We start from the raw sequence: 18,568 nt of genomic DNA on the forward strand, positions 1-18,568 counted from the left end.
AAAGAGCTAAAGTATAATATCTGATGGACGATCATTTACAGATTCACTTTAAACCCTAAACTCAACTATACTGTAAGTCATGAACTCCTGTACCTGAACTCTGTCCTTTTCTCCTTTTCACCCCACACCTCCTCATCTCCTGTCCCTCTCCTGTCACCTCTCCTTTCCTCTTTTATCCTCTCCTCCTCTTTCCTCCTCCATCATCTCTCCTTTCACATCCTCCTCTCTCCGCTGGCCTCTCCTCTCCTCTCCTCTCCTCTCCTCTTCTCTTCTCTACTCTTCTCTTCTTTTCTCTCTTCTCCTCTCCTCTTCCCTGTCCTCTCTCTTCTCTTTTCTCTCTGTCCTTGCCTGCCCCCCCTGTTAATGGTGGTGGCTGACAGTGACTTTGCATCCAAAATGAAAAACAGGCAGATGGGCTCGTCGGGCGGCATGAACATGACCAAGAGCACAAGCATCAGCGGCGACATGTGTAACCTGGAGAAGACGGACGGCAGCCAATCGGACACGGCGGTCGGCACGGTAGGCACTGACGACAAGAAGAGGCGCTCCAGCATTGGTGCCAAAATGCAGGCCATGGTTGGCATGTCACGCAAGAGCCGGAGTACCTCTCAGCTCAGCCAAACAGGTAGGGCATCCAAACTGCACAGCCTGTATATACACTCTATGTATGTTCATGTGTTCATCTGTCCTGTGGCCTCTTGTACTGTCTGTGTGGGTTTCTCTGTCTTTTTCTGTTCTAATGCTGCTGCTCTCTTTTATCCAGTCCTTCCTTTTCCCACTTTTCATCTAGAAGGGCACAAGACAAGCTTTTAAAATACTTCTTTCTCACAGCTTTTTCTCTTTCCTCTAGGTATCAGCGCTCCTGGAACTTCCTCTCTATCTTACTTTTTGCCTTCCTCCTCCCCCTTTTTTTTCCTTTTTGCGGTTGTGTTTCCATGCATAACACTGCTGATGATATATCGTGCTTAAATAACAAGCAATTTTGTAACAGCTTGCACAGGTCACGTTTTGTCATCTTCCTCATGTTCTGATGCTCTCTTGACTGCTATACGTCAGTGTTTGGGGATATTTCGAGGAGTGCATGTGAGAATGGGTGCACATGAGAGATAAAGAAGAGAATGGTTGTGTATGTTACAACACAGAGCCCATTTTTCTTCAGTCGAATGGAGAGTTATTTTTTCTGCAGTGGGTAAAATTACATTTTGCAGTACATGGCGTTATTATTTTTCTTCACACTTCACTCGCTCTTTTGTTTGTCTATCCTACTTTCTTTTCTAAAGCGCTCAATAACCATTTAAGAAGGGTTGAGCTGCGTTAGCTGGTGCCAGACAGTGTGAAATAAAAAGCACAGCAGGTGGCGTGTGGTTATGTCTCTGGACGACAGAGTGGGGGTCCAGTCCGTTCATGTGAAGGCCAGTCGATTTGTCCACTTCCACTCCACGTCCATGGCTCTCCACTGAATATCAGCAACCTATTCATCACGTCTATTCAACCTTAAAGTGGTCAATAATCACTTCGGCCCATCAGCGCTTTCTGTTCAGATCTGGCCAGATAGTATGGCGGAGGGATGGTTCAGTTGGAGCGAGGGATGTTTGTTTAGGTGACATGAGCAGGAGAGTGAGGTGGTACGCTCACGTGGCGCCGCACTGCACCCCTGGCTCGTGATTTGACTGGCACATTGGCAGCTGCCTTACAGTATCTCTATGTGTTAATCATTTCTACTAATTATGAATCACATGAGTTTGTTTCACTGTGAAATGTGGCTTTAATTAAGAGGAGTGTGCTTGAAGATAACGGTAACTGCTAGATCTGCAACCTTCTGCAGTTCTCCATGTCTTATTTTGTTGAGTATTAATGATGGTTGTATAATAAGATAATTTTTTTGGAGTTTACTTTTGGGAACAGGCCGAAATTCTTTGCGATTTTTTAAATTTTAAGAACACTTGTACATAATCACAAAGTTACACACACATGCACACAGAGTGTTCCGCCATGTAGACACAGGGTAAAGTGAGCAGCCTAAATCTCCAAGAGCTATCAATATTTCACTCAGTGCTTCTAAGTGCTTCAAATGGGAGTTATGGAGTGGAGTGAGAGCGTGCATACATCTGCCTTTCAACATTTGAGATCCATGTGTTTGGTTGTGCATCAGCACAAACACTGCCAAGCTGCCTTCTGCCCTACTTTGTTGTGCGTTATCCTGAGAGGCTCATCGCCTGCTTGAAGGGGGCTTGGAAAAGGATGGTCACTTTTTTTTAAGAGGTTGTGTGTGTGCACTGCCAAGTGCTGGTAGGGGGAAGGGCAGATCAGCCAAGCAGCACGTCTCTGGCTTTGACAAACACAGGTTAGTCAGATGGAATGGATGTGCTCCCAGGTGGCCACCATGAGTGAGTAGTGTGTACGCTGAGAGAGTTTTCAGCTCTCGGATTGGACGGCTGGTGTCCTCTCAGTCCTTGATGGAAGGCACTCGGTTTTTGAAGAAATACAAATGCGTCACCGTATCTGAGTGCTGAGAGTCATTCAGAACTGATTTATTTTGCTAAATGACATGAAGCCAACTTGCATTTCATGCATGGTACAGGGACAACAGGGACTTCACACAACACGCTGCACACACTGACAGCAAGGAGGGGCAGTACAGAGAAAACGAGAGCGTAGAGTTCACGTGCCATCCTACATACTGGATATTTTGCTCTTCAGAAAAGCATGCAGCATGCAGCACCAGCCTGTAGTGAAAATCTAATAGTGAACAGGAAAAAGATACCAGGAGACATTTCTTGGATGGAGAATAGAGATTCTTGCTGAGACTGATGCATCTTTGATTTAATCTGTCTTTGATTAATCATACAGAGAAATAAGAGGAAGCGGTTTAATGAGGCAGTTCGATATACGGCAAACTGTAATGAAGAAAGCCACCTCTTTTAATCACTAGCTAATTATGTTACTTTTTTCTCAAAGAAATAAGATGATTAGCATTGTGGTTGCTGAGCAACAGAAAAGTTTCACAGTCAGAGCTGTTATTTTATAACTTCGAAACTGACTTGAAAATATTTTAGAAAATAATTTCAGATAATATTTTGCTTGTGCTTGTTTGGAACTTTATTAGTGTTACACAGGTCATCAGGAGCAAGCTGAAACATCAAGTTGATTTATTATACTCAATTGTGCCTTCTACCACTCAGCAGTCTCTGGTCCCTGCTACATTTTGTTTAAGCTCAATAGTCACTTCATTCCCCACACAGCCCAACTAAACTGCTGCTACACAGCCTGACTCAGCTGAAACAACACGCTTACACTCAAATATTGCAAGCTTTTTGAAAATACATTTCTGTGCATTAATCTATGCATTTATTCATATATTTCCGTCTGAGTGGCATCCGAGTAAAGCATTTACTATCTATGCTACATACAGTATTCTCAGTGGGGAGGCTGTGTTGATGAAGATGTTGTCAGCAGTTTACCGTATTGACCTGCTGGTCACAATTAAGTAACAGTTTTACAGTCAATCATTATTGGCTATGGGGCCTGCTTTTGGATGTTTGTAGCTTAAAGGTACCAAGAGGCTTTCCATTATAAACAAAAATTATGTTGTTTGCAAAAAGACAAAACACTGCAGACATTTTTATGATCATTTTAAAAGGTCAATTGTTTATATTGATTTGTAGATTTTATTGGTCTTCTATTTTATTGACGTTTAAGCACATTACTGCTATCAGCTGTTGGTACATGTGTAAGCACCCTCTGCAGTAGTCAGAAGTATGCATCACATCACCCTGAGCTTGTGATGCACATACATGGCCCTCCTTATGTGTGTATTGATACAAAAAACTGCAGTCATAAAAACAAAACTGCATCATACCTCGCACAGTGTGAAGTGTTGTGCAACATATTTTATAATGCAGTTTGCTTGGGACAAACTGAGTCTCCGTCTTTCCTCCAGCAGCTTTTAGAAATCAATTGTAACGTAGAGAGGGATTTGTTGTTATAGCATTCAGCCAAATTTTAAAATGAGCCTCCTACCTGCAGTGCATAGAGCCGGCTGCTCTGAGCCTTTATGTGAATTGTTCAGTATTATTTTGAGTTTTCTTTGTAGAAATAGTACTGAATTTCTTTCCACTCTGTCCAAAATTCATATCAGGATGGCAGTGCTTTTTTGCATTATGAATAACAGAAAGAAAAAGGACTAGGATGTATTTTTCTTACAACATAGCAGAATTATTTAGCAATTTTGTCGCCATTTTCACAACACTGCGAACATTCTACCTGATTATCCATTTCAGTATTGTTACCTCATAATGGCCTCTGTCTAAGAGTCGTGACGGTGCCCCAGAAACATAATCAACAGGGAGATTTACAACTCAAAAGGCGGCTGACTATTAAGGCTGAAGAGGTGAACAGTGAAGGAAATACAGGAAATTGGGCCTTAATCTGTAAAAACAGACTAGGCTGCCCGCAGTGATACAGAAAGACGAAAAAGATGGAATCAGTGGGGAGGATTGTGAATATGTGGTATAATATGTTGTCAGTATCATCTAGCTTCCTGCTTCCCTATGCACAGCCTCAAGTATTGTAGTGTGAGTCTTCTTCTGTCCTACTTTTATCAGCTTGACCATGAAATATAAACCTGTCTGGACTAAATGAGACACTTTTTCAGAGTGAAAGATTAAAATATGCCATAAAATCACCCTGTTTTATAATTCCTTCCAGACCAAGTTTATTATGAAGGTGATGCGTGTTGTTATTGCTTCTGCTCTAAAATAAACCTATATGCAACCTGTCTTATCTCTGTCCTACTTTTGCTTCTTGGAAAATAAGGTTTGATAAGATTTGATGATTCATGCTGCTAGGCAACAGGTTTGATGGACACATATGGTTATACAATGGTTGTTAAATTACTCCACTTTCTCAAGTGATATAATCCCAGCTTCACTGTGTTCTTTGAAAAACGGAAAACTTTACAAGGATGTGATCACAGTAAATAAGCAAACATGGACACCACCTACTTTGCTTTTCCCAGAATAACCCTATGTATACAGCAGAGAAAACAATGCAGAGACTGCCCCTTCCTCTCTCATTCTGACCTACACTAGATACTGACGTAGTTTTAGACCTCCAGACGGAGTGTTTTGTATGTGGTAAAATAGCTGAACTTTGAGCTTTCAGTTGAGGTAATTTATCTTCCGTGTTGAGTTGGGTGCCTATCAGCAGCTCCTCCACTAGCTGAGGGTGTTAATTAATCTCTTAGGGGGCCGAAGCAGACACGCTGCTCTCAGGATGATGCATGAAAGGAACACAGCGGCACAGGTACAACCAAGGCGGAGGGACACTAGCACCCCACCATTTTCTCCACATCCCTCTTTCTACCTCGTTCAGTCTCCTGTTCCCTATTACACTAACTGACATTTGTATCTCGCTATCGTTATATGCCTTCTATCTCTTCTTCTTACTTATTCATTTCATCCTCTCTCGCCTTCCAACTATAATACCTCTCCCTTTCTGTCTTTCCTCCACTCCTCTCTCTCTCTCTCCATCTCTATTACAATTCACAAGAGGACTCATGGCTGTTAATCAGCCTGAGCTCTCAGAGGAGCCATATCTGCAGTGACCTAAATATATGCGGAAATACTGTAAGAACATTGATGCTTTTAAAGGTGTCAAATTCTATAAATGGACCCACTGAAATATATCAAGAATGTGTCATGATGGTCAGCAGTATGATCATCAACCTACATGTATTTACCTTAAAGAGCAGGGAAAAAAAGAAAGCCATCCTGATAAAAGCTGCCTCGTGTAGTTACTCAGCAAGGGTTCTGTAACATCCTGGTGTTAAAGCTGCACCCTGCAGACAGCAATGTTCTTACAGTCGATACCCAAGGTCAAAATTTGACCTGAATCCATCATGAACAATTCCTGAATGACTCTGTTACTGACAAGGAGCATTATCTTTTGCACAGTACTCATGTAATTGGAAACCATGGATAGACAAACCTATTTAACCTATTTGCAAAAAGGTCCACCATAGCGATGGCCCAGTTACAACTAAAGTTTGTCATGTAGATGTTCAGGCAGCTTCAGCAGTTGTTTTATTCCGCAGTTTGGTGCTGACATTAGCTCTCACACTAACGACTGGTGTTTTGTTGTCATGGTGGAGCCACCTGACATCTCTGTTCATCCATAAAGGGCTGCCTCCTACACAGCTGTCATTTTGATGAAGTGTATCTGTGTGCTCCGGTCAATTCATGGTACAGCTTTGGGATTGCCACCTTTGAAAAGCCAAGCAACACTACAGCATAGGCCTCTGCCAGCATTTATAATAATGCATAGAGTGTGTCTGAAAAATTAATGACACTTAAAGCCCTCTGTAGGGTGCGACTGCGTGCACCTGTGTGCTCGATAATGTAAATGCAAGAGAAGGCCTAATTTGGTATGGGTAGGGTTTCTGTTGCCATGGTCACTGTGCATTTTCTCTCAGGTACTGTGCACCTGGAGCAGAAAGAAAACACATTAGGCCAGCTTTCAACACAGGAAGAGTTTTGGCTTCATCTTTTAGCCCATAAAATGATTAAGATCTCAACTCTCAAATTAAATATTGGTGACATTTCCTAAAAGATGAGCGAGGTATTTTAGATCTTCATAATGGCAGAGCAGACAGGCACGAAGGACAGGAAATTGAGAAATTAAGAACTTTGCTTTATTAGAATCACAAGATAATCTTATGAAGTTTGTTCAGTATTTGTATTACTTTTTTTGTTGCACTCGAGTCAGTGATTCTTTTATATTAATTCACAAGCTGTGCTGTGAATATCAAGAGTTGGTGGATGAAATTAATTGTTTTCCCACTGAGAGCAGCACATGGCGTCTTTCCTGGCAGACAGTGTACTTTGCGTTATCCAAGAAATTATCCAATGTTCTTGTTTTGAAGAGGATTTTTTTTCTTATTCTGTGTAGTGGTAATTGTGCAGGAGCATCATTTAGCAGTGATCCATGGTAAGTTTGAAGATGTATTAATGTTTACCCTCCATACGAGCTGTGGACATTAAGCGAGCACATGTGAACGAGGATACAAAACTCTGGCTCTTGCTGCAGCCTCGATTATTCCCACTTAGCTAAAGAAACAGTGTCAAGTGTGCTGGTTTACTCTCAAAGGGCTGAGAACATACAATACCCCATTGAACAGCCCATGATAACTACTGAAATACACTGTATCAGGTGTGAATTTGAGCAGAATATAGCCGTTTCTTTGATTAAAGAAGGATGAAGCTACATGCTACAAACAACTACCCTTGCAGCCTACAGTCAAAGTTAGATTTGAAAACGTTGTATTATTTGGGTGGAATATCACTAAGAATAATATCTATCTTCAGTCAGCATCTCCATTAGCTCAGCTTAAAAGCTGTTGATTCATCTAAATCCTGTCATGCTTCACCAGCTGCTCAGTGTTTTTGCCTGCAGCGAGGCTCACGCTCCTCAGCCATATGTCTCCTCTTGCCTGAGTCTGAGGCTTGGACACAGTTGAGGACACATTCGGACCCCACAGAAGTCCCGCATTTCAGCACAGTACATTCTTGCCTCCCATCTGAACCGGTCTAAATATGAACTCCCACACTATTTAATTTTACATTTTTAACCACTGCTAAAAATACAGACTTCCTCTTTTGATTGTTTTGTACTTAAATGGTGAGAGCAGCTCTCTGTAGCTGTCAGTCGAAGAGGAAGCCTGATGAGACATGCACTTAGTAAAATAATGCGGTCAGTTTAGTCATGGAGTGTGAGCGTGATGCATCTGCTCTTCATAGAAATGGTTAAAAAACAGCTTATTTCCTCTTTCAGTATGAGAAGTAGTCATGCAGTGGTGACATGTTAGTTTTTCTCACGCAACACAAGACAAATCATACTAGTTTGTTGTGACTGTAAATTCACAGGCGCCACAGTGATGTCAGCTGTCTTGTGTCTGAAATTTTCAGTATACACATGCAGTATAAGCCACTATTTGTATTTGCCAGTATCTGCCAGTATTTAGATCCCCTTTCTCTCTCTCTCTCTCCCTCTCTCCTTCACTCTCCATCTGTTGTCCTTTCAGTGGCAGCCCGACTGTTCCAACTGCTCCACCTCACATGTCATATATGCCTCTCTCGCCTCACGCCTTCCACTGAAGCTGTGAGCCTTTTCAGTGATGGTGTGAAGAGAATATCAGGACACTGTGTGTACATGTTTGGGTGTGAATTCATTTTTTGTGTCATACATAGAAACAATGTTATGAGCATTTTAAAATTCTTTTTAAAGTTGAGAGCACTGCTAATATCTGTGCTTTCATTTTCATTTCATACATCTGTAATACTGACAAAGTTAATAATGAGCAAGCTGAAGAACAACTTATTTTATATTGTATTTTTCTCAGGAGTTGGTGAAGATCAAACCAGATCTAAAAATGAGTGAATATTAGATTCTTCAGGTGGACAGTCACTCAAATTAATTAAAATATTGCCCTGTTTCTGCTGGTTGCACAAGTAGGTAACCATTAGCTAATGTTAGCCATAATCACAAATATCAATGAATGCAGACTTAATGTGTTGTAAAAGACTCTAACATGATATTACATCTTATTTAGTTCAAATGTTATTACATTTTTAATTTGATGACATTATTTTGCTGTATAATAGTCATCACATGTAAGTGAGACACGAGAGGGGACTCTCTAGACTGCAGGACTGGCCTTCATCAAGGTAGGCAGCAGGGAATGTAAACTGTGAGAAGAGACTGTGTTTGCCCACCTTTTCGCATATACTGCGATGTGTGCGGGTGTGTGCGCATGTAAGTGCTCGTATGTGTGTGTTTGCGTACATCCACGCATGTGAGTGCCAGGGTTGGAGCCCTCCATTAAGCTGTGTTTACAGCACACAGGGCCACAGTCTCTCCCTGACACTTGGCCTGGCCTTGCCTCATCAATCAGAAAGACTTCCGAAGGCTCCTGCCTATGATCTCTGCCGCCTGCCAGGCAGAGCTTACAGATGACTTCTGGGATATTACGTTCTTCTCTTGTTGTTGTAGCAGAATTGACAGGATTCCTCACATTCCTTCCCTTTGAGGTGCTTGTGATTTCCAGTCCTATGGTCATTGTCATGTTGCTTTGTCAAAGTTTGGAGAGAGACCAGATACATAGATGATGTGTACACACAAGAACTATGTATACGCCATTTCCTGTACATAAACTGCTATTCATAAATATGTGTTGTGACAATGTGGTCACCTCACGCATTCTTAAGACCAGACGTACATGTGTTTTTCAAAAGAGATCTGAGGGGGTTGTGATGAAGTAGAGATGAAATATTAGCTGATTTATAAGCTGTGCTCTGGTTCTGTTTTATACATCTCAGTCATTGAAGAACTTGGCACATGTGCACGTGCCTCATTTCCACTTCCACAAATAGCCATAAATGGCTGAAGACACGTCCTGAACCAGCTGTTTTCATAACAATTCACCGCCTGCTCCACCAATCTCTATACCTGTCACTGAAACAAATGGGAAGGTGTGGGTTCAGTGCTTGCTTTGCACCAACTAGGTTCTCCAACAGCCAGAATAGCTGTGATTACATACAGCTGTGCAGCTCTTTATAGCATCCATATCATTAATTTATCACATGGACCTGTAAACCACCATTGGCAGTGATATCTCAGAAATGTAATCAATGATTAGTTTGTAGAGCTCTTATCTAAACTGACTTTACAAAGTGTAAGATACAATAGAGGGAATATTAATAGCAAAATACAGTGTTGACATACATATATATATACATGTGTATATATATATATATATATATATATATATATATAGATGTGTGCCTTTGATTAGCATTTTACAGATCTCTGTAAATGCAAAAAAAACAAAAAACAACCAGTGTAGCTGGTTATCAACCTAAACATACAATGTTTGACTAAAAGATTGTGTCTCACCTTATATTTAATCTCTACCTCATCACCTCACTCTCAGGTCACTTTACAAGAACATGTTCCCGCTGGTCTGTAGAATACATGTGGTGTCCACATTCTTCATTTACGAATATCAGTTTATGTGTGTGACATATGCATCATTTATATGCATCTGGCATTAATTCTTGCTTTTCATTAGGCACAATTTAGAACTTGCTTGAGATACAGATACCTTTAATAAGGAGCTATTTTTGTTAATAATGTTTAGTATTATCTTGTAACTGGAAGCTTCAGTGTGGCTTTTTGTGTGAGATGGGATCTCCGTTTTCAGAGACCTTGAATACACATCCACGTGCTGTATTGAACACATTTGCGACAATAGTAATTAACCTTATTTTTTTTCTTTGAGAGTCGTGTGTCAGGTTCAGTGGGTGTATGACAGTGAAAAATGTTGAAATGCCTTTTTTTCTCTCATTGTACAGTGGGTGGATGGGTAAGAATAAATGTCCCTAGGTGTGAAAGTTAAAAGAGGCAACACGTGCCAAATGTGTTGTTGAATTTCTTTTGCCACGTGTCCATTGACGCATTGGCCATGATGTAGATGGAGGAGAGATTAACCACTATATATTTAATATTTATATAGATATATTTTATTATTTCTTGATGTCAGATCTTTTCTTCTGCTAATTAATTTCAAAGCCACTGTGTAAGTTCTCAAGTCAACAAAATGATTCTAATAACATGTATGATTTAATAACTAGACAGCAGGCAGAAGGGCTTCATCAGAGAATCTCATTTAACTACAATTAGTCTTATTAACCTTAGTTTTGTCATATGTGGTACACATAACAAAAAACTGAGTAAAGGTGATGATTACGAGTGATGATTACAAGTTAGAGATTTTAATGTGAACATCAGTGATATTTGTAATTAATATATCATCAGTATATCTACCTGTATTGTGTATTGTGAATGAGTAACCCTCAACTCTGCTATACAAGTATGAATCAGTTTGCCAGGTTGTCCTTGTCAGACTGCAGTAGTAGTTTGAGCATCACATCAGTCACCTCGTGCTTCAGTAGATAGTGTAATGTTCAGGTTTCACCTTTTAGCTGAATGAAGAGCAAAGAACGGAAAAGCCAGAAAGTATTTCAATAGATATCAGAGTTCCCTGTTGCTACAGTATCATTTACGTGTGTGGCTGTCCTGATGTGTGTGTGACAGATACTCTGCTCACAGTGTTCTGCTCTCATAGCTTCTAGCATAAATGACTGACAAAAGATTGCTTTGCTTTTATTTAGATTACCTGGTGTATATTGTATAAAAAAAGGTGCAATGTTAATTATTGTTCTAATCACCATTTTAGGATGCTGAGATTAGCTAATTAGTAATAAAGCTCACCTGATGGGATTTTTTTCTGCAAGTATTTAAACAAGTACATGCACTACAGCAGTGGACAAATGAAGAAGATCATCTAAGTCAGTTGCTTCATCTTCTGTGGAACATGAAATATTTCAGTCTGGACCTAAGTGAGACCAGCAAGACTAAAAACATTCAAAACAAACATTATTCTCTCAAAGACACAATCTTAGCTTTGGATTCACTTTGTTTTCTTCAGATTAGTGTTAGTGTTGAGTTATCAGGAGCTTCTGAAAAAGCATATCCCTTCATAAAGAAACTCTCTTAAGAAGACCCATTAAAAATGGCCCAGTTGGTTGTATTGTTACTGCTTGTGTTCGTCCAATTTCCCTCTAGCTGTAAAATGTGAAGTGTTGTTTTTGGCTGTGCTGACCTAGATGAAACCAGCAAATGGGCGCAATGTGTTAAGTGGCTCCTTCGTGGAAGTAGGTTGCAGTGTTTCTTATAGAGGAACTTTAGCTTCAGTGATAACACTACAGGGAGCACGCTATATTTATGATAGTTGACTCGTCCTGTGTCTATTCTGCCAGTTAGCCCACGTTTTTTAGAAGTAAAGCACCACAGTTGGTTCTCTGGCAGTGCGTCAAAGCAGTACAGTTTTACTTCTTTTTCTTTTTTTCCAAGCTGCAGTCATGACAGTTACCAGAGGGGCTGAAGTTTAGTTTAAAGCCATACATTAGCTTAATGTGTTAGCCCTCACACATCACGCCAGTAGAAAACCCATCAGCATTTCAGAGACCACCTATGAAGAAATCTTTTGTCCAAGCCCCACTGTTTCTTTCTACTCTGTACTCAAATGGTGGGAATAGGGTGAAAAAATGTCAGTGTTAGGGTAAGTTTGACACTTCATTCAAACAGAGAGATTTTCTATTTGTTTAAAAGTGCGTTTTGCAAATGATCAAGGGAAGCTGAATTTTCTCGCAACTCGACATAGCTGTGTCACAGGGAGGCACTGGGCGGATGATGAACGGTTTTTTCAGGGCAAGGCACGTGAATGTTATCATCCACTTGATTTCTCACTCTCAGAAACTCGTGAAAACAGCCAGCAAAAAGCAAACCCAAATTCCTCCTAACACAACACAGCTGTGATATGGTTATGGAGAGGAGAAAAAAATAAAGTAGAGAGTTTGGCACGTGAACTTTGAGTGACCGCCATGTGGCTGAAGCCCTCGTTGGCAGACCTGATGACAGCTTGTTTTCACTGGCTCCTGTGGATAAGATGATGAGATAGAGGGACGGATGAAGAGAAAGGGAAAATAACTGCGACGAATAGCACAAAAGAAACAAAAGCAGAGGGAGAAAAAGTAGAAAGCAAATCGTAAAAGAAAAAAAATGGTGAGAAACGGACTGGAGAGGAGGAGGGGGGGGGGCTAGTATCTCTGGGTAGAGCTCGTTCACCCGCAGAGCCAGCCGAGGTGCGCCTGAGCAGCCCGGCCCTCTGATTGGTGGAGAGCACGATGCAGCTCTCTTCCCTTCCCCCAGAAGAAAGAGGTGCAGCAGGAACATCAGACACAGACAGCACAAGACTCTGCCACTGAAGCAGCATTTCTTTAAAGCTCTCCCTAAGATGCAGTCCACAGAGCATCTAGGGACAGACTAGAAGACAGCATAGACCTCTACAGCACAGCATCTTCTTCTTCTGGCCTGAGGAATTTACTCTACATAATAGATTTTAGTTGAATTCTTTTATACCGTTCAATTCTCTGCATTGACAAGGACGAGCGCCGGTCACAATGGGCAGGCAGGGGCACGATACCTCTGCTCCGGCTCCAGGGATGCGTATACAGCGCTCCCAGAGTAAGATGAGCCTGTCTGCATCGTTTGAAGCTCTGGCTGTCTATTTCCCCTGCATGAACTCCTTCGATGAAGAGGACGGAGGTAAGATAACAACCAGGGGAAATGTCACAGTAGTGCTGTCATAAAAGGAGGGATGGAGTGAGGAGATGCATTTAGGATTAGTGGGAAGATTCAGAGGTGGTTATTGTGGTGGTGGGGCAGGTTGAGAGATGTAATTAGTTTAATTAGTTTAGGATGAGGATATACTACGATGCTTAAACCATGTGTGGACTGGTAATAAGATGAATTGGAGAGTAATATCTGTGCCTCTATTTCTAGTCAGTTTATCACCAGTTTATTTCTAGTCAGGTTGTTGCTGCTGCTGTTTGGGGTGACGGTGGTGTTAGCATGGACTCTTTCAGGATATGCTCTGTTTGCTGACACATTCTACTCATGCTTGTCGAACATATGTCAGTTCCCCTTGATGATTTCTAAATCAGACTCTGAAACAGGATTTAGTAACTGGAATGAATCATTGTTTATCTTGTGGGCGGTAGTGCTGATTTAGCCTACAAATACAGCATTGTTCAGTGAATGTCTTCAATTTCTATTTACAGTGATGATTTCTGTTCATGTTTTTAAATTCATGCCTTCCAGGAAGCTCTAATCAGTTCCTATTCTAGTGATGATTGGTTTATTTACAGAGAAAGTCAGTAGGTTTTGGATTTGCACTGCAGAAGATTCAGTCCTTTATTTTTTATCTTATTTTTCCTGACCACACTGGCCTTTCTTTTCTTTTTTTTCACCTAAAACTTGACACTGACATCACTTACTCACACTTGGCCACTGAGCAGCTCCACTACACACACTGTCATCGTCTTTTCCTGTCTGGCAAGGCTGAAGTTTGAGGCTAGAGAGCTCTTGGTGGCAAGCCAGCTTTTAGGCTACTGAGAGTTCATAGTCCTTATCTGCCGTCTTGAAATTGAAGGTAAATCAATATTGTAAAGGAAAGTGCCACATCCTCCAAGCAGTGTTGCTGATGCTCTCATCTTTGACACCTTAGTCTGTGTATTTGCTTGTATAAAATAAATGATTTATGGGCATGAAAGTGCAAGTGTAGATTGATAATCATGACACTCATCTATTTGTTTCTGTATAAATCTGCTACAATTAGCAGGGAAATGAATTGCAGTAGACATGGTATAAGCGACATTACAGCATATACAGCGTGTTGTTATTGTTCATTGATAACATCTGACTGGCCTCTGATTGGCAAATAAGGTGTATAGAGCCGCAGTTTGCTGCAGACGTCACAGTCGACCTCTACGACTGCGGCTCTTATTGTGATGTTTAAAGAGCAGGAAGAGGAGGCGGAGGCCAGCTGAATAACTGAGATTTGAAGGCTGAAAGGCTTCAGGTTTGTTTGTGCTTGCGCGAGATAAGACACAGGATCATCTCTCTTCTCCTCAGCTCCTCCTCTGATGAGACGAGGAGGGAGAAAGCGAGAACAGCCGGCGCCGCAACTGTCTCCACAATGATGCTGGATTAGGAGCGCTGCAGTCTGGATGTGACTCATTCAACGCAAAACAGAGAAATTATAAGATGAAAATTACATAAGCTCGATGAATAGGTGGCAGACTGTTTGTCGTCACATTGCACCCCTGGGGTTGAAAATGCTGAACTGACTTTAACTTAGTGTTATGAGTTGTGTCTGGCTTTGCAATGATTGTCTGACCTGTGGGAAATAACATAATGGCCTAATTTCCATTTATCTGATTACAGACCAGAAAAAATAGATTTCATAACTATAATTGGGGCAATAAGATTTAGTAATAGTTGCACCATAGCCACGCACATGGTTACATTATTATTTTCAGATGTGTTTTTATAGATCAACGACCCCCTGTGAGCGTCTCTGCTATATATATATTGTATTGACTTGCTTACGGACAATAACCTGGCTTCTATTTTAATGTGATATAAAATGAAACACAGTAGTGATGTAGGGATGGTGGAGCATTCAGCTTTGTGTGTAGGTATGTGTACGTCTGCCACTGGCGTAGCTACATGGCCTCACGCTCAGGCTGTCAGGGAGGCTGAGGCGAAGATGAGCGGCAGCAGGGTTAATGGAAGGAGTCAGCTGTCGTCTTGGATCAGCCCAGGCGGGTAGTGGTGTGGAGGGGCGCAACGCTGGATGTTTGTAGGTAGAGAATGGGCTCACTAAGGGTCCCAAAAGACCCCCGTAGGCAGTGGGTAGCACAGACTGGAGGAGGGCTATGCGTGTCGTCTTTGCTCAACAGACACACAAAGAGCCATAATTCTGCAGAGCTTTTTTGAATTAGTGACCTTGTTTGATTGTCAGAGTGAAATCGCTGAAATAATTCCCAGAATAAGCTGTAGCCATATCCTGGCTACAGCTGTGAATATGAATTCACAGAGGGCTCTCTGGTCTTTTGTTTCCCATGTGGAATGATTTTTTTTTTTTTTGTTATGAGCTGATGAAAGCATGTCAGTAATAATCCATACGAATGTAACTCACTGTATGAGTCAATGTCAGGGATTAACAGTCTCCATCACTCTTTTCTCTCCCCCTCTCCTTCGCTGTGTGTGTCATTCTGTGTGCAGAAGCGGGAGGTAAGAAGTTACGCAGCACTATCCAGAGGAGCACAGAGACGGGCCTGGCGGTGGAGATGAGGAGCAGGATGACTCGGCAGGCCAGCCGGGAGTCCACAGATGGAAGCATGAACAGCTACAGCTCTGAGGGAAAGTAAGGAGACAAGGACTCACTCTCACATTTACCACAAAGTGCAATGGGAGCAGTTTGTGCACACACAGCAAAAGTCAAACTTGATTTGATTAATCATGTTAGGCTTCACTCGTCCTAATCCTCACAACACTTTAGGGCGATTAATCAAATTTTATTTTCAATTTCATTTTCCCTTTTGGCTTCCAACGATCACAAAAACAAGATAATTGAAATAAAACAATTAGAGTGGCGCATTCTGTTTCACCATCGTGCTCTCGCTTTGTCTTTTGCTCCTCCCTAAAAGCCTCCGACCTGCATTCAGCATCTCTATCCACAGAGCTGTCTGTCTATCAGCAGCAGTTCTTTACCGTCTGACTGACAGCAGAAATGCACTGAACCTAAATAGTTTTCATGTTGGCTCCACAGGAAGAAATCAGCAGTGTTTGCATTTATTGATTCAATGATTTTATTTCTCCTCCCACTGTAATGAGTGAGAGGAGTCTGCCTCTAGTGAAACAGACGAGTTCACAGACAGACTGGGAGCTGGCAGTCAGTGTACATTCAGATACAGTTAATAAGCTCACACACACACACACACACACACACACACACACTCACGCACACACACACACACACACGCACACACACACACAGCAGGATATTTGTGTGATTTAAACAGCTGATATAAACAGTGTAAAAGAACACAGGGGGTCTCCATTAAACACTCACAGTGTGTGTTGATTGATACATCTAATAAAGCAGAAGCATTTCTGTTCTGAGTCAATGAATAATCGTGTTAAATAATCATCTCAATATTGACCAAATAATTGTGCTTATGATTTCTGCCTATGAAATGTTATAGGCCACTGCCAACTGCTCAACATAACTGCACCTTTATCTCTATGGTAACCAATCTGTGTTCCTGTGTTTCAGTCTCATCTTCCCCGGTGTGAGGCTCTCCTCAGATGCCCAGTTCAGTGACTTCCTGGATGGTCTGGGTCCCGCTCAGCTGGTCGGGCGACAGACGTTGGCTACTCCACCCATGGGTGAGAGCAAGAATGCTTTTCTTAGAATATATATATTCCTTTTTCTTTTATCATTCATTCTTTGCACTTGTAATGGTTGGCTTAATTAGCTTGTGCACATTACAGTAGCAGACAGTCTGCTGGACTGTATGGTGATTTCTCAAATGTTTGTTTTGTTTGTTATGCAGGCGACATCCAAATCGGCATGGTGGATAAGAAAGGAGCACTGGAGGTGGAGGTCATCCGAGCCCGCGGCCTTGTGGGAAAACCAGGTTCCAAGGCACTGCCAGGTAATTTAAGATACACATACAGTATGTCATATATGTTGATAAGGTACATGATGAATAATAAGGAAGAATAAGCATTGTGCTCTAGGATATGGGAATCTGAGGTAACATTTCCTCTCCTCTCTGCTCCACAGCACCATATGTTAAGGTCTACCTTTTGGAAAACGGAGTCTGTATAGCCAAAAAGAAAACAAAAGTAGCAAGAAAAACCTTGGATCCTCTTTACCAGCAGCAACTGCCGTTTGAGGAGAGTCCGGGAGGGAAGGTTTTACAGGTGAGAACACAGTGATCAGGTCTCACAGTAATTAAAGCACACACTCTGAGCTGAGCACTGCTAAACTTCATCCTATCCTTTTGACTCATTTCTTTTTATGTGTTGTTCTCTTTAGGTCATTGTGTGGGGTGACTATGGACGTATGGACCATAAATCATTCATGGGAGCAGTTCAGATACTGTTAGACGAGCTGGACCTGTCCAACATGGTGATTGGCTGGTTCAAGCTCTTTCCTCCTTCCTCACTGGTGGACCCTACTCTGGCCCCACTGACAAGAAGAGCTTCCCAATCCTCACTGGACAGTTTCTCTCGATCATAGCAGCGTGTGGACTGATAGCGTTGTTGTAGCAGCCAGTGTTGCGATTACAGGTCACGCCCCCCGGTTACACTGCATGCTTGATGTTGTGTCTTCTGAGCCTGTTTCTAGGGGTGCAAACGTGATCCTGTGTTTTGAGCAAAAACGTTGCACATGTCGTGCACGTGGCGAAGCGTGTTGCAAGCACCTGGCGGCCGGGATTGCCGGGTGTTGTTGTTGTTGTTTGGAGGAAGCTGGAATGAACTCCTTAGCACGAGGAATCCGTCAGTTCCAGGTTTTCATCCAATTCGAAGCCATGGGGGTCAGTCCTGGGAACCGCTAAACGAGTTCTACAGAAGCCCTTTTCGAATGAAAAATAAATGTTTTGCTTTTACTTTTTTTTTGTTTTTGTTTTCATTTGTTTTTGTTTTCTTTCTTTTTTCTTTAAATGTCAATGTATCTGAAGGGGGTGACAGTGTTTCTAACCAGATGCTTGGTCACGCCACGCCAACAGACCTTGCTGTGTAGATGGAGTTTTGGTGACCATCACTTTTGGGTGAGGTGTGTCCCAGCTTGTATCCACACTCCCCCAAAACCCAAAATAAATTCTCCGCGTACTCCAGGTTTATGTACTGAATCAAAGCGTCCTGCTAAACCACCAGAAAGACTTCAGTTAATCAGAGGCAATATTGAAGTGGCTACCATCAACACTCCAGAATATACAGTAATGATCAAAACCCCATGAAAAGATGTACAATCTACCATCATTCTTTCTCTGTTGATATATTGTATGAAAATTAAATGAGAAAAAAATATTTT

At 41.7% G+C, this 18,568-nt stretch overlaps 1 protein-coding gene across 3 annotated transcripts in view; it reads left to right on the plus strand.

Annotated features, from left to right (window-relative positions):
* Positions 1-17,773, plus strand: part of rims2a (regulating synaptic membrane exocytosis 2a) — a 146,160-nt gene extending 128,387 nt beyond the window's left edge. For 2 of the 3 annotated variants that reach the window (XM_053327475.1, XM_053327476.1), the window contains 6 exons: positions 381-625; positions 15,748-15,889; positions 16,802-16,914; positions 17,082-17,183; positions 17,315-17,454; positions 17,570-17,773. In XM_053327475.1, the coding sequence (XP_053183450.1) occupies positions 381-625; positions 15,748-15,889; positions 16,802-16,914; positions 17,082-17,183; positions 17,315-17,454; positions 17,570-17,773 (946 nt within the window). Of the gene's footprint in view, positions 1-380; positions 626-13,079; positions 13,225-15,747; positions 15,890-16,801; positions 16,915-17,081; positions 17,184-17,314; positions 17,455-17,569 lie in introns of those variants that run through there. The other variant, XM_053327473.1, reaches the window with a different exon arrangement.
* Positions 17,774-18,568: the final 795 nt, after the last annotated feature.

The sequence above is a fragment of the Scomber japonicus genome, chromosome 10 (genome assembly GCF_027409825.1).
Source record: "Scomber japonicus isolate fScoJap1 chromosome 10, fScoJap1.pri, whole genome shotgun sequence".
NCBI classification, from domain to species: Eukaryota; Metazoa; Chordata; class Actinopteri; order Scombriformes; family Scombridae; genus Scomber; species Scomber japonicus.